At 43.2% G+C, this 16,654-nt stretch overlaps 1 protein-coding gene across 5 annotated transcripts in view; it reads right to left on the bottom strand.

Moving 5' to 3' along the window:
- Positions 1 to 4,855: 4,855 nt before the first annotated feature.
- The window catches only part of CARMIL1 (capping protein regulator and myosin 1 linker 1), a 192,027-nt gene continuing 180,228 nt past the window's right edge, over positions 4,856 to 16,654 (bottom strand). For 3 of the 5 annotated variants that reach the window (XM_086894910.1, XM_086894899.1, XM_086894893.1), the window contains 4 exons: positions 16,275 to 16,353; positions 13,230 to 13,463; positions 10,492 to 10,626; positions 4,856 to 5,907 (listed from right to left, as the gene is read on the bottom strand). In XM_086894910.1, coding sequence (XP_086751036.1) covers positions 5,771 to 5,907; positions 10,492 to 10,626; positions 13,230 to 13,463; positions 16,275 to 16,353 — 585 coding nt within the window. In that variant the 3' untranslated portion in view covers positions 4,856 to 5,770. Of the gene's footprint in view, positions 5,908 to 8,726; positions 8,874 to 10,491; positions 10,627 to 13,229; positions 13,464 to 16,274; positions 16,354 to 16,654 lie in introns of all 5 variants that reach the window. The other 2 variants (XM_086894882.1, XM_086894879.1) reach the window with 1 other exon arrangement.

Here is a 16,654-nt window from a genome sequence, read left to right as displayed (position 1 = left end):
TGAGCAAATGGGAAGGGAAGGAGGCATTCCTGAAACGATGCTAAACAGAGATTACAGAGTTAACTTGACTCCTCCATTCAGTGAAACCAAATTGGATTTGCCAAGCTAGCAGCCCCTCTCCTGCCTTCCCTGGCTGGTATAAATCTAATTAAATGCTCTTTCTCCCATGCAGCTTTTTTCTTCTCAGTTCAACTTACCGGAAAAGCAGAAAGAACAGGTTCTGAAGGATTGGATTCAGGGTCAGCTGGCAGAACTCATCATAAACTGCCAAAGCAACATCAGGACAGAGGCATCAGAGCAAAAACCTCAACACACAGCTGGGAGGGACCATGGCAGCATATCTGCTTCTCCATGCATGCTTCCCAAACATGAGCATTTGGAACCTGCATGTAATAAATCCCTAGGGCAGCTGATGTAGGGGTGTCAAAGGCAGAGCAGCTTTCTAATTGGGAAGAGACTATCTGCTGGGGCCTCTTCAGTTTGCTGTGAGATAGCATAAGAAATTAAGCCCTGTAATAATGGATCCCTCGTAATCACACCATCTTCTGTGCAGAGATTGTTTCCTCTCTACTCCAAAATACAGGGTCTCACTCTTCAGCTTCTTGGTGCTGATGAGCATTGTTGCTCTCACAGCAATTTCTCTTTGGTACTTGGCATGGAGGGAATTTGCACCCCTCGGACACTCACAGCCCCTGCCCCTGCAGGATCTCCCTGATGCAGCAGGAGCAACCACAGGTGAGAGGGCCCAGGGAGGGGGTGAGCTGGAATCCTGGTCCTGGTACCTGCCTAAGCAAGTGCCTCATCCTGAGGACCACCTCGTCCCTGGCTGCTGATTGAGAATGGACAGCTTTGTTCCAGATTCAGAGGAAAAAGGAGTTTTATCAGGAGCTCAGCCATTGCCCTGCACTAGCCTTTCTCCATCAGCTGGGATTTCTCCTCTCCCTGGAGAGACCCTGGAACCCCTAGGGCATTTTACAATCCCAAGGGACACTTGGATGCATCCCACTAGGCTGCTTTCTAGTGACTTGCCATCAGCTTTTACACTATTTGATTTTTTTTCCTGCCCTGCAGATCACCCTGAGGCCTCACTTCACCATTTCTTCACCCTTTCAGATGCCTGTTCCCCAGGCCTCTGAATACACAAACTCTGCAGCTCTGGAAAACAGCCCTCCAGAGCTGGAGAAATCTCAGTTTCAGGAAGGGAAAAGAAGACTTCCATGTGCAATGAAAAGAGCAGCATTTTAAGCTGCCAGTCACTGGCAGTGCTTGCTGAAACAAGGTGCTATCATGGCCTGAAGAACTCCCAGGACCACTGTCTGTTTGGTGAAGCTGATTGCTCTCAACTAAAAATGAGTGCACCCCTCTCTGACCCTGGGGAAGACACCCCAGCTGCTGTGAAGTCCTACCTTGCCTGTGGTCTGGAGGCTTTGGAAATGTTGGACACCAGTGGAGGATGGCTCAGTTGGCTCCAAAGGCAACTTTGGAGTTGCTGTGGTGCTGGTGAGAGGTCCCTGTTGGGAGGAGGCATGAGGAACTGCAGGAGGATGGGCACAGACATCAGTAGGAAAGCTGTGAAGGTGCCTGGCAGATCTTCCTATGATCCCTTATTTCTGGGATGGGGAGCTCCTACTTTAGAAGGAAAGAGAAGGATGGCATCGTGTTCATGTTGTGATTTTCATCCTCCCCATTTTCTTAGGATGGGGGAAGACTGTGCTGTTTTCCAGGCCTGATCAGTAGGAGACAGGCATTAAATGATAATCTGTTACTTAACCTGCGCTGTTTGTTATTCCTCTGGCTCATGGCTCCAGAAGCCTGGAGAGAAAGGACTGTGTTTCTACCTGAAACCTTCCCCAAGCTTCAGCACAAGCAGAGAATAATCTCCAGGTGGGATTCAGGCACAACCCACCCAGTATTAGCATTCCTGGGCATGGGAAAATCAGCACAGCTCTCATGAATTTCACACAGGAGCAGAGCCTCCTGCTATTTTCCCAAAAAATATTCTCAGTACATTTTTTTGTTTACAATAGAAGGGAGAAAGCATCTCCACATTAATCAATCAATAAGCAGTGGTGGTGAGAGCTCGTGCTGGTGGCAGCTCTCAGCTAAGTGTGGTGGATTGCACAGATTTATGACTAATGGACCACATTAATTCCCAAATTATCTCAGTCTGGATGGCTGGCTCTGACAGAGGGGAAGATTTAGGATGACTGCAATTTCCATCTTAGGAAGCAGCTATTTACTGTTGTTACTGCACATCAGGGAATACTTTAAAAAGCTCAACATATGTCAGTCAGATTTTAACCTCCTTTAGCAGGAAGTGGGGCGTAGGTCTTGCAGCTGTGGTACAGAGCTGTCCGAGTTCACGCTGGAGCCTGGCACCCAGCCACAGCCCTTCAGTGTCTCTCAGAGGGGGAAGTGCTCCCACTATGTACATCTGGGGTGAAATTCCTTGACAGCAAAACCTGACAACCATATTTAAGAGCAGAAAAGAGCAGAGCAGCTCCCTGCAGGAGAGCTTTTTTTCCCCCTTTTCCTAAAGGTGGACCAGTTAGGTGCAGCTCTGAACTGAGATGCTCATAGTAAGACCCATTTCAGGGCAGCATTTCTGGGTGACCAGGGCTGCTGCTCCTTCCCTTTTGCTTGCATATACAGAACACATGCATGCTTATGTGCATGTGGGGAAGCAGAGGGCCTTGCTGTCACCTTAGATGCTGCTGCCCCTTTGCAGTCACCCCTAAATATGGTGAAGGCAACTACACTCTGCTGTCTGACAACAGTCATGGCCCAGGGACCAAGCCATGGTGCCACACGTAACCCTAGCTGAAGCCTCTGAGCTCTGTGTAACCAGACTGTGCAGCACAGCACTGTGGAGATGCCCTCAGCTGCAAAAGGAATGCCAGCAGCATGCTTCGGAGGAAGAGCACCTCTCTCACCTGCTCTCACCACTGCCAGCACAGCTGGAGGTGCTCAGGCAGCACCAGTGTGTGATAGGAAGGAACACAGTACATTGGTGGTTCTCAAAGATATTATGGATGCCCTGGGAGAAAACGTTAGCAACCCTTTCCTTCAGTGGTACCTCTAGTTGATCTCTGGTTCAGTCTCCCAGGAACTCCAGGGATCCTTGCCATTGACAGCTCAGCAAAGCAGCTGCATGTGGCTTCTGGGCTCTGCCCCTCACCCTTCCAGAGAAGCACATGGGCCAGGATAGGCAAGGATCACAGGAGCCACCCACAGAGCAGCTCAGGCAGCAGGGAGGAAACAAGACATGAGGGTTCTGCCAGTGATGCACCTGCTTGAAGGGCCTGCAGCTCATGGAAAGGCAGCACCTTCCCCGCTCTGCAAGAATCCCCCCCAAACCTCCTGACTTGGCTTGGCACCAGGGGACAGTGGTTGTTCCTTTCCTGAAACACACTGGCCTCTATGAGCTCGATACTGAAAATAAGAGTCATTATTTCTTAAGTGTAGAAGAGGTACAAGAGGGGTGCTCTGGATGCAACATGAATTCTTTTCAGTCAGGCTGATAGTGCTGGGCATGCCAGGCAGAAAGAAAGTAAATGAAAACCATCACTCCTCCCCACCCCCAAGCCAGACACAGTAAAAGCCAAACCCCAGATCTTCAAGAGCTCTCACTAGCACTCCCTTGAAGCTGTTCCTCCACCACTCAGTCTGCCCACAACACACTGAATGACCTTCCTAATGGAAATTATGGAAAACCACTGATGTCTAATGAAATCCTTATACTGCAGAAAACTGATGTTACAGCACTGAAACTTTTCTTCTTAAAAGTACAAACACATGCTTTGTCTACAGCATTTGAGACATTCCTTTCTTTGGTTTATTGATACCAGGGTGATGAGAACACACTACTGCTGTGGTTCCTCAGAGCAGGACCAGAACGGCATCTCAGATGACTGATGAGGAGAACATCAAGCACAAGTAAGAAATCCTCAACAACTAGCTGCTCTGGAAGTTAGAAACTATTTTAAATTTTTGTCTTAATACCACAAGCATCGCTGTGAATTTTCTTAAATTCACAAAACCATTAATTATAACAACCCTTCTTGCATACTTAGGCTTCTCAGACAGTTGTCTTTTCTATATCCTATAGGAATAAAAGTTGCAGTTTATTTACTAATAAATTAATTTCCATTTATAATACAGGTATTTCAAGTTTTCCTTTGCAATTTATCTTTTGTTCTTACAGATGGCAAATAAATCAAAAGTATATATATGAATATGAAGACTCTTTCTTAATGATTTTAGATAATTTAGATAATTTTAGATAAGTGCCAGGGCAAATCCCAAGAAGAAACCCCCAGCCTTCAGGACCTCTTTCCCACCACCCTGTAACCTACTTTTGAGATATAAACCTCTACCAAGTGCTTCTAAGATGTTTTATTTTGACTTAGCAGCCCCTTACAGTGCAGTAGGAGAAGTAGCAACAGCAGGCATGAGCACTGGGATCAGGCAGAAGGTCATCAGACAGGCAGGTATCTGAGCACTTTTGTCCAGTCAAGAAGCCACAGAAGGGCCAGGGAAATTGCTCTTGGGAGACGGTTACCAAACCAACTTTATTCTGTCCTACTGGACCAAAATTGAGCATTTAGATAGCAGGTGTTTCTGGCCCACACAAAGGCTACTTTGCTGAAGGTTCCAAGGGAGGAGAATAGTAAAGAGATCTTCCTTCAGCAGTTTTATTACGTGTATGTGTTCCTTTCAGTTGGAACAGGCACTTTACTAGAAAAATTAGAGATTTTTTTCTTAACTGCACACTTTACCTACCCGACCCAATGCCAGCATTCAGTGCTTAGAGACCATCAGACCACAAACAGTGCTGTAAAAACAAAGACTAGTATTTCAGTTGTAAAATCATTTTTTATTGTTACAAATATACATATGAATAAAATCCCTTCAACCTGTAATGTAAGTGGGTAGCTGTGAAATTTGCATCCCCTCCCTCAAAAGCTGAAATGTTTTTACAGATGTTGAACTATGTTTCTCATAGAATTACACATTGAAAGGAAGATAATATGCAGACAGAACTGAGGAAGGCCTCCAGAAAACACCAATATTAATAAAATTTCAATTGCCCTCATTCCAACCAACTATATACATTAATATATGAATGTGGAAGCATACCATGGTTATACGTAATCCAAATCCTTCTCTGTTGTGCTTTCTGATGGTACACAAATGTAAGCATTGGAGCTTTATGTACAGTAGGAGAACAGGAAGAAAGAAGCTCCCTATGGGAGAATGTAAAAACCATACCCAAGCATTTAATATATATAATCTATACAAATTATTTTATTAGTGTGCTCTTTTAATATAATTACAATGTGCAATTGCATACCGCAAGAATATATTTATAGGTAAGTCACGTGCAGATCTGACACATTTACATTCAGCAGTACAACACATTACCTGCTGTACAGTGTATTAGTGTAAGACAGTGTCCAGTTAATTTGCTTTGCTTTCTAAATGCCCTAATGCAGGGCACTCTTTGTAGCTGCTTCAGAGAAATTCAAGTAGAATACATGAAAGAATAGCTGGCTTTAGGCAAAGGCATGGAAAGGAATGCCTGCACTGCACAGACCAGAAATTAAGGACCGAATCAATGCCAGGTGTACTGTAAATCACAATTGGAAGATCAGGTTTTCTGCATGGAAATGTACCTGTGGTGAAAGAGCAGCTGACTAAAAGGGCTTTTGATTGCTGAACCCCAATTGTTATAAAAAGCTCTTGCGCTACAAAGCACTTGTTGTGATGGCTAAACAAAAATAAAATCTTTATCTGCTTCTTCTCCAGAGTCACTGGACTTGCTTCCCTGATGGCCATCTTTACTTAAGGATCTCTGCTTCAGTTCCTGGAACTCATGAGACTGCTGCCCAGGGCTTCTTTTTGCAGCTGCATAAAACAGAAATAGGATTTACTAATGAAGAGAAGGAAAGAAAGAAGGAAAAATAACAATTAAAAAAGTCATTAATGCGCAAGGAAGCTGCTCCTGGTCCCACTGAATTAAGCTGCAGTAATAGGAGTAGCATAGGTCCATTAATTCTTCAAGCCAGAAAAAGGTGAGGAGAGTTTGAGCAAGCTTTATTCCACTGTTGGTTGGCAAGCAGGCAAACTTGAAACATGACACTTCGTATATCACTGTGGCATGGATAAACATTACAGTTAGAAATGGCCTGGAGATTTTCTTCTCATCACACCACTTCCAAACCAGAACAGCATTCTTTTCTCCAGCTGGGATGGACCTCAGACAGTAGAATCCTGACTGCTCAGGCAGATGTGCCTGCTGGGCACCCCTCAAACCAGCGATGCACATCTCAGGCAGGCCTGTCTCCCTAGCAGGACTCATCTGTGTTCTTTTGAACTCAGCAGCTTTGATCAGGACAATCACCTCAGCATCCAAGTTACTCAAACTGCTTATCCCTGCCCCACTACACTGCCAGCTCCCAATGTCCTCCCTGTCCCCTGACAGTAAGGACACCCATGGCTTTGTGCCCAACCATCATCTCTTCCAGATGAGACCATGGGCTTTGCACCTTGCTGTGCTCGGCAATGGGGAAAGCAGGAGGCCATATCCACTTCCCATGATCTAAATGCAAACAGTACCCATTTTGCTCAACCAGCACTCTGAAATCTCCATAAAGCCAGGGCTTTCTCCAAACCTATAAGCTTCAAAATAAATTGGAAAACCTTCTTGAGACTGCTGATCTAATCAGCGGCCTATAACTGCTACGGGAACAAGATGGTTATCCACATCAACCAGGGTGACCTTACCCAAGGACTGATTGCATTACAAATCTCTTACTTGCACTTACAGTGAAACATCAAACACACAGTGGCCCATAAATGTGACCTTGCTGCAAGTCATCTCACTTCACTCCCACAAAATTAAATCTTGCCATTACAAGACCTTCTTTGCTCCACCATTTTGGGTAGGGATGGTCGGCTTTGGCTCGCACTGATCCTTGCTCCTGACCACTTTTGTGAATCCCTCTCCTAACAAGGCACCAGGAGCTGCTGTGGCCATGCAGCACTACCTCTCCTTCCCCATGTACCACTCACCTGTAGCCTCACCACTTCAAGGGACAGCCTGCCCTGTCACCAGCACGCAGCTCCAGCCACAGCAGCAGCCTGCCACTGACCATCTCTGCAGCCATTTCTAAGTGTGGCAGGCTGTGTCACAGTGCCAGGAATGTGGGAAGGACAGAGAGGGATCCCAAGGCAGGCAAACAATTCTCCTGAGTCCAAAATACCTGTTTTCTCGTTTGTGCTAGCCAAAACATGTGAGGAAATAAGGGCCAACAGCTACACACTCACTGTATTCTTGTCCTGACATTGCAAGTTGGGAAACAGGAAGGGATTTTGAGAAAGGTTTTTAAAGCCATTTCATATAATTGGAGAGGATTACCCTGTAAAAAATATTCAGGCATTTCTACCTTCCAAAACACCATTGCTTTTCAAAGAAACAGGTGTCTGGAAATACTTTGAGTCATCCTTGGCACCAGTACCTCCTAATAATTAGCTGACTTTTGTCTGGACTTCATTGACTCTTCAAACAAAACCCAAAACACATCCTGCAGCAGCCATTTTAGTTTATGGTCTGATATATATAGGCAAGTAGTTTGCCTCATAAATGACTGAAAGATGTATCAGGCATTTAAGTCCACACAGTGCAAGCAGGCTTCTTGCCAGAAGAGCTTACCCTTGCCTTGATGAAACCGTACACAGGTGACCTGCAGCGGTCTATGACAGGATCTCAGCTTGCAAAACTTACTTTGTCAGAGAGGTATCTCAGAATGAAGCAAAATATAATCATTTGATTAAGATAGGGAGGGGAGATTCCCGGGTTGGATGGACTAAGATTGATTCTACAATACAAAAAGGTTAATTTTGGGCTGAGGAAGGGTTATGTGTTGTCTTATAAAAAGAAAAACTGTGGGTAAATGGAATTGCATAAGATGTTCAAATACACAGTGAAAATGCTTTAGAAAAAAAAGTAATTTTGAACAACTGTTTAAACCAACCAGTTAAGAGGTAAAGAGAAACATGTAAACATATACCATTTGAGAACAAGAGCTTTTATATTTTAAAAGCACATAAAGGAAACAAACATTTTATAGCCTACTGAATGAGACCACTGTGAGTCAAAGCTGCTTCTTCAACTAACAGTGCTGGGCTTGGGTTCTTTAGGTGGTGGTTTTGTTTGCTTTTGCAACTGAAAATCAAAGTAAAAATAAATGATCTGATTTGCCCAGTTCTCAAATGGTTTTGTGAGTGATGCACTAAAACTGGCACTAACAATATTCAAGCTGAAATGTTTTTTGAAACGCTAAAGTGCATGATCTTAGAAATGATGTGTGCAAGCACAGCAAGCAGCAGACAGCCTCCCTGCAGCGTGCCAGTGTTGCTGCACTGAGCAGTCACAGATTGTAGTGAGTGCTCTTCTGCAGAGGGGGCTGCACATGCTAGATGGGACTGGTCAGTGGAGTTAACACAAAGGAAAAATACAGACAAGTTTTATCTGCGAATTTTTTTATGCTATGTAAATCCCATGGGCGCAGAATAGGATTAGAATCCCATGAGCTTTTTACCTTTCTCATAATGACAAATGACAAACTCACACCCTTCTGTGGCTTCTTTGCTATTACCATTTCTTAACAATTGTTAGTGCCAGTTATCAAGTGCCACCTTGATGAAAAATGAAAACTTCTAACCAGAAGTTTGCTGTGCCATCCTCTGCCCAAGCACATTAGCTTCCTCTTCTGCACTGGTAGAACACTGCCCCGGAGTGGTTTTCACGCTGCCAGATGGCTTTGCACAGTCAAGAGCTGCATCTCTTTTTTGACAATCTCCTGTTTGCTCTAGCAAGGAAAAGGATTTATTTATACTCCTAAGCTGTTTTGTAGGCCTACATACAGAAGGTAATATGAAGAATTTCACTTATCCAACCTATTTAATCAATTATTCAGAGAGCAGTGATCAGTATGCCAGTTCCTTATTTAAATGTAGCCCAGATAGCCCAATCTCAGCCACTCAGTGCAAAGAAAAGAGCGAAAAGAGTTGTATTTTCAGATTGTCCCATGAAGTACAGTTAAAATAATCATTATTAAGCAATTTTAAATCAAGTATCATCTGATTTGTAACTTTATTTCACAGGAGAGATGATTTTGTTACTAACTCGGACAGATTTGCAGTGATTTACCAGTTGCAGAAATAAATTGAACATGCTAGCCTGAAGAGAGGCAGAAAGCAAGTACAGAGGAATGGCTGAATGAGGAAGTAGGAAAGTAATGAATAAAAAAGAAAACATGAAAAAGATGAAAATAAAATAAACAGAATTTACTCTTTCCCAAACAACTTTATGCAAAGCCCAGCAGCTCCTTAAGGACCTGGTAAGTCTAAACTATTATTGAAAAAATATGTAAAGTGCCATGTAGGGGGTGAATAGAAAAGTCTGTGTTTGGCTAATTTGACTGGAAAGGTTTAAGGGAGCAAGGAGTAAGAAAGCAGAGTGCCTGACTCCTATTCCATTTAGCAATATGTCTGAATAATGACAGTAGGCTCTGCAGGAAGCACAACTTCTTAGTCTTCACAACCCAGCATTACGTAGCTGCCTCAACTCATTTTTCCCCATTCTATGCTGTAAAAATCTGCTGTCAGAGTGTGAAAGGGCACCCCTTTGTTTCACAGCTTAAGTGATGGGAATCACCTTAGATGTCTTTCTTGAGGAGAGAACCAGGAAGGAAGACATCTCACCCCCAGATTTCAATCATCACTTGTGCCAGCTCACACCAGCTTCACAATTTCACAAATGGTGAGCAACATTCCTGTGACTACTTCTCCACATATCCTATGCTACCAGACGAAGCTTTAGCTCTTCTAAGAGTCAAGTCAGGGCATGAAAATGCATCAGCAGAAGTAGAAATGCAGTGCACACATGAAAATCAGCCAAGTGAAGAGAGTGGCCTAAAAGATAAAAGGTACCAAGACTTGGCACAGAGGCTCATTGCCGAGGATGGGGAGGCAAACCCAGTCACACACAGAGAGCCCAGAGAAAGGAAAACAAAGAGAGCAGGGGCTGGCTGCAAGGAACAAAGTTATGGCTGCTCCCCTGGAAATGTGCTGAACCACAGAGCTGCATTTCACGTTATTGTGAATATCACCAATATCAACCAGCATCTTAGTTCAAACCCAACCAACCATAAAGGTACACAACAGTGTACCTTTTCAGTTCATTTTCAGTTCATTAATTACACTTAATTTTTCAGTTATATTATTAATACCCAGGGATTAATTGTTCTTTTGGTTTGATCAAAAGAAGATGGGTGATGAGATGCAGAATAGGTGACCAGATACATTTGCCTTGCTTTTTGTACTTTCAAATGCATAACCCTCTTCCCCTTCCAAGTAAAAACAAATCAGGAGACAATGACACAACAAATTTCACTAGAAGACACCAGGTTACACAAACACTCCTACCTTCTTGAGAAAATGATCTGACTGAGGGGCTGCTCTGACCATCCTTTTCTTTATCAGAAGGAACTTTCTTCAGCACTGGTGGAAGCAGGGCAACTTTTGGGGAGCTGGGGCCAGAGGGAGACTCTGGAGCATCCTCTGTGGAGTACCGCAAACAAAAGGGTGAGAAGGAAAAAATATATCTACACTGAAGATTTAAAAAACAGTGTTCTTTATGATGGGCCAAACCTCAACACAATACACAAACAAGAAACAGCCAGAACAGAAAAAGGATACAGGAATTTACATTACAACAAGAGAACAAATTGTATGGACCTCAATCCAGGTGAGAGATTTTAAGGAGTCAATGAGAAGACCTCAATTTCAGCCTTTTTTCTTGTGTGCTACTATTGTAGCATAAATAGAAATCTGATGTGACCAAGTGATTTATTTGCAAAGGACAGTTGAAAAAAAATTTTGGATGGATTTTTGGAAATATTTGTTCTAGTTATTTTTTTATTGTCCTGAAACATAATGAACTGATCAATTTAGTGTCCTGTTTCACAATTGAAGTCTAAAAGTGAAATCAGGAAACAAATTACATAAAAAGCATTACAGAACTCTGTACTTCCACAAATAACTTCCCAGAGCATAACACAAGGGCATCCATAAAGATTTGCTAAAAAGAAAAAATATTTTCATGTTCTGGACTGCGAGAAAATCTGAAACCTTAATTCAACTCCATAGCTTAAAGCCATCTGCATATCTTGTTTCCCTAAAAGGCTGGATATGGCTTATGTAAGGCAAGTTGACTACCATCTTTACAGTCCTTACAGGAAGACTTTTTCAGTCTTACACTAGACAGGCCTCATTTTGTTAGTAGGGAAGTGCAGCAACAGTGGATTACTTAAACTGCTTTTAAGTTTGCTTTTCAAAAAGTAAACAGTGGCATAAGTACATAACTGAGGAACTAGGAAGATACATTAGCATCAACAGAAGAACAAAAGGAATTCAGAGTATCATCTGTATTGCCTATTTGTAAAAAGAGTTAATTCAGTTACATACTAAAAATTCATCAGAATTTATTTCTGCTGAGGAGACACCACAAAGAGTCAACTTTCACCTTCAGCACAGGAAAGTGATGAGCTTCCCAAATGCAATTTGGTATGAACAGATATAATTCCTTGGACCTTCTCCATTGCATTTGATACATTTGTGAGGCCACTTGCTGGGGGAAGCTCTATACCACCACAAAGAGGAGGACAGTGATTGGCAAACACAATATAGATATAGATAGATATAGACTTTCAGTCTTTAACAATTTGTGGACATCTGAGCTGTGCTCCTTTGTACCCAGATTACTCAGCAAAAAATTTGCTACTATTTCTGTGGCCACACTGCTGGAAGTAACAGCAAGAGCACAGAAAGGATGATTGCTTGGTTTTCTTCAACACATTGCCTGGGTATCCTTAGGCAGTGGGTTACTACAAGTACTATGACAGAAGTTAGACTGCAACAGAGCTGTGTTACTTTTACTATTGACCAAAGAGCTGGCTTATTATGGGTAAGTATTAATTACTCCCTTGTGTTAAATCCATAGTATGCTTTCTCTGCAGGAAATAGGGGCTGGCAGAAACAGACAGCTCAGGTCTTTCTGACTGCCTATTTTACAGATTAAGCACCACTAAATAATCTATGCTTTCCTGTTGCATTCATCTTCATGAGCATCTTACTCGACATCCCTTACTTTGATGACCATTTCTAAGATGGTCAATAAAATAAATGTAAATCTACCTAAAACCTGACGGTGATTTTGTGTGTGAACGACATTCTGCCCACTGGAGTGCAGAGACTAAGGAATGCTCAGGTTTCACATCAAGGGCAGGGGGGAGGCTGTAACATCCCTTTGACTCCTCATCCTTACCACAAATTGCATCATTCTAAAGTCAACAGTGATTATGGGAAAAGTCAAGAGGGCTGCAAGCTTTTACAGATGGCCATGCTCATATTTTTCACTCCCTGTCAGTTAATGAGCTGTATTTGCTGTAGATACTTGAGAAATCTGTAACTGGCTTTTAAATCCCCTCAATTGCAGCGGCTGTACTTTGGGAAGAGGAGGTCGTGACACTGGCCTATCAAACAGCAAACAGACAAGTGCCGAACCATTTCCCACTACTGGAAACCTTAAGATAATATCTGGGCAGGAGGCAGTCTTGCAGGGTTATAAAAGCACAGTTATAATTATTTTCAGTCAAAAGCAATAAGGAAAGGAAATAAACAAAGGCTAAACAAGGGAAAAGTAAGAGACAGCTGGTTTGTGCAAGTTATTAAGAATAACAGGCGCTTACTTAAGGGGCTAAGAACAGCCTGCCACAAAACCCCAAGGACTTTAGTATATAGTCAGGTGTTTAGAGAAAACACATTTACTTTTGTCAATGCTATTACAACAGGGCTTTGATGCTGAGGTAGCTTTCTGTGCTCACCTTTTCTGTGAAAGCAGAACTCAAAACAGCTCTGCCACTGCCACTACTGCTTCTCACACTTTACTGTTGAGGATCACAGATTAGACCATTTTAATACGTCTATTTGAATTAGGGCAAAAGGAGGTGGAAAAGAAGACTGTGAGTTAAAAGCAAGGCAATGAAGAACCTGTCCCCCTCCATTTAACTTCTGTTCAGGATGTAGCAATGGATGTCTCCTCCGTAGCCCACACAAACAGCACCCAGAGGTGGGGATAACAACTGCCCAGAAGAGCTTCTCACCAGTACGAGAGGCAGAGCGTGGTTTCTGTGGCACTGTGGGTCGTCCTGCCAGGCTGGGTTTTGTTGATTGCAGTGGGGGCTTTGGACTAGTTGGTGTATTGGAAGAACTTCTTGCCTTTGCACCAGCTTCTGCCTTTGGTTCAGCTTTTGAATTTTTTTCTGATGATGCTGAGATGGAGTCACCTTTATTCGATGCAAACCGACTCTCTGGAAGGGTCTGCTGTTGTTTAGGCACTGAAATAAACAGACACATAAAATCAAGTCTGCTGCAGCACAGAAAGCTGCATGCACAGGTATAGTGGTGTGGAAAACACTACCACAAGCTAACACATGCACTGTTATGTGTAAGAGGATCTCCAATGCCTTATTCAAAATCACTGCAAGCAAAGCATCTAAACCTCCTAATTCTGACATGTGCTAAGATTTGTGATTCAATTGCCCAAGACAGCAATTGCATGTTGCCCTTTTTAATATATTTGGGATGATGGCTAGAGCTGGACCTTATTCCTTGTTCATATTTCTAGGAGCAGATGGCACAGTCTACCTGCTGAGAAAACAGTGATGGATCAGTGGAAAAAGCAGCTCTTGACTGTTTTTGTGTCTCTACAGACAAAAGGTTGGGTTTCCAAGACCAACAGAGAAATCCTGGCCCAGAAAATAAATCCCAAGTGTGTGACCAGCAGGCTACATCTTTTTATTTGTTGCTTTTAGCAAGCTCTAGAAGAGATTTTGAAACTCAGCCCAGATCAAAGTATTCTTTATATAGTATTTTGATTTGTCTAATAACACTGTACATGGCTTACAGTTTCCACACATTAGTAGGGTTACCAACATGCTGTTTATCCCAAACAAAGACCAAGGTATTTAGAGATCAATTTACTGGGACTTCTAAGCAGTAAGTCAGTCCCATCTAGCTGTGCAAGCTGGTAGAAAGCCTGCTGGACTCCAGGTTGCTAACAAGCAAAAAGCCTGCTCTACTTTCCTACTCCCCAGCTTTCAGGAGGTTGAAGGCTTATATCTAGCAGTTTCAACGATAATCTTGGAACTCTTATGTTAGCCTGGAACTTTCAACAGTTTTTCCAGCTTTGTTCTCAGAAGAGAATTACAGGCTAACTGAAATGGAGACTGGTAGCTTTGGTGTTTGGCAAAACCAAGTGTGTGCTCACAGATGCTGACTTGACCTACCTACCTGCTATTGCCATTCAGAAAGCCTACTGAACACGGAAGTGCTGAGCACAGACATTTTAATGGCAGGGAGCGGGAGGGGGAGTGTTTATACAGTTTGTTGCAAGCCGATCTCCAGTATGTTTTTCCAGCCTATGTAGCTGTTTTCCAGCCCAGCTGGAGTTAAACTCTGGCAAAGCAGACAGCTGTGTGGCGCATACAGATGAGTGTGAGTGCGTGACAGGGAGAGTTTGTGTCTGCGTGCATGAAATACTTTCTTGCTGCAAGTGAAACAGCGGGACACTGCCTGCACCTGTGAATGCGTGCATACAAAAAAAACAGGCAACATCCAGACACAAAGCAAGGAATAAAACCCCCAAAACTTATTCTCCTTCTGCATCACTAACTACAGTTCTCCTGTAACCATATTCAGCAATTTTCCATTAACTTTCTTTCTTGTCTTCCTGACCTCAGGCCTTCTAACATTATTAGAACACAGTAATTTAAAATAAATTAGCCCAAGCCAAAGACAAACTGTAGTTGCAACAATGAAAAGGAGCCTTGGGGAGCTCTCAAGCAAGAGTGGTAAGGAAACAACTGACAGCTGGAGGCCAAAAGGAAGGGGCAAACACAGTGCAGTGTGGTGGGGGTGAATGTGTCACATACAGAGACAAAGACCAGAGAGAAGTTGAGGTCAGATACCCTCAACTACTCCAATGCCCGAAGTGCAGACTATCCTTCCTCCTCTGACCTCAGAAGATCTGTCATTAGGGGACACATACAGTCCACAAGGTCCTCCTCAAAAGACAAGTGGGCTTAAAAACCACTGATTTATAGATTATGGCACGCTTTGAATAATGCTTTTTAAAAAAAGCTTTAGAAAGATATAAAACTTCAAAATTGATACTTGAAGTGCTCAATCAAGATGGCCACATTTGGATTTTGATTTTGGCATGTTTTTCCAGCCTTGCTTCTGTATGTTTTATCAATCCTGTGTGCCAGGCTTGCAGGATACCACCACTGCTGAGAAATAAGACCTGGATTTCCTAGTTCACACCACTCCTTTCATGCAGTAAACTCAAACCACCAGAGCTGAATCCCCTTTGAAGCCTTCATTGACCAGTCCCCCAAAGTATGCATGGAAACCAGTCTGTCAATCTTGTCCTCAGGTGGCTGCAGTGTGGCACTGCCATGTCAGGGCCCAGGACTGCGGCTTGACAAAGGCATGGAAAGGCAAAGGGCAGAGGGAATCAGTGCTGTAAGCACTGCAAGGCTGAACACCATTTCGTACACAGTGGAGAGCTGCTCTGTGCACATGAGCAGTGTCCAGAGGCCTTCACAGAGGGAATAGACAGGCCTGGCTTAGATCAGACTGGTTAAATCCTGGGAAGAGCCAGCTGCCATTGACCATGAGTCAGGACTGCCGACAGACAGACAGCACTACAGTCAGCTGAAAGTCAGCACTACTCAAGTTAGTATGAGCAGACTTAAACCTTGAAAACTGGTCATATTTCAGTCCTCAGATATGTTGAACACTTCCACTTCTTTGTGCACAGGAATTTCTGCTGGCTCTTGGGTTGAGCTTCAGCTTTGCTGACCCCATTAAAACCCAGCTTTCTTTCAAAGGCATGCCCAGGCACCTGCACCAAGTACTTTCTGTGCAAGAAGAGTAAAAAGTGCACTGTAAAGTCAGCCCTAGAGCTGAGTACATGAAAAGTGCCATCACAAAAAGTGAGCTTGTTTCTAATCGTCTTCATCCAGTGTAAGCTCCCACTTTGCTTAACCAATTGTAGACATTCAATCTGAAGAGGGAAGTAAGATTTTGGACATCAGGCATTTTGCATTTTCTAGAAAGTTTATACCAGAAAACTTATACTGTACCTGTACCACTTCCATCCAGTCGTTCTGAGCTCATTGCTGTGTCAAAAGACTCTCTGGGAGTTGTGTCATTCCCAAGTTTCTGGAAGAGTGAGAAAAGCTTTCAGATTAGTAATATATCTCCAATTAATACTACTCAGTCATCCTGTTAAGAAAAACCCTCTAATTTGGAAGCCATGAGGCAGAGAAATCAGTGATAGCAAGAAATGGTGCAATCTCTCTCAGATCTTGGAGAGCTAAGTGGGAAGAAAACTACCCTGATTTGTAGCTAATACTGCCACATGCCTATCAGAGATGCAATGACACACTGCCTCCTATCTGACAGGTCTCCTAATGCACAGGACTTGAAACTGTAGGTGCTAGCTGGAAGTAGCCTTTTTCTC

The sequence above is a fragment of the Cyanistes caeruleus genome, chromosome 1 (genome assembly GCF_971803275.1).
Source record: "Cyanistes caeruleus chromosome 1, bCyaCae1.hap1.1, whole genome shotgun sequence".
Classification (NCBI taxonomy): Eukaryota; Metazoa; Chordata; class Aves; order Passeriformes; family Paridae; genus Cyanistes; species Cyanistes caeruleus.
The sequence above is the reverse complement of the archived record's forward strand: the minus strand, read 5'-3'. Positions and strand labels throughout refer to the sequence as shown.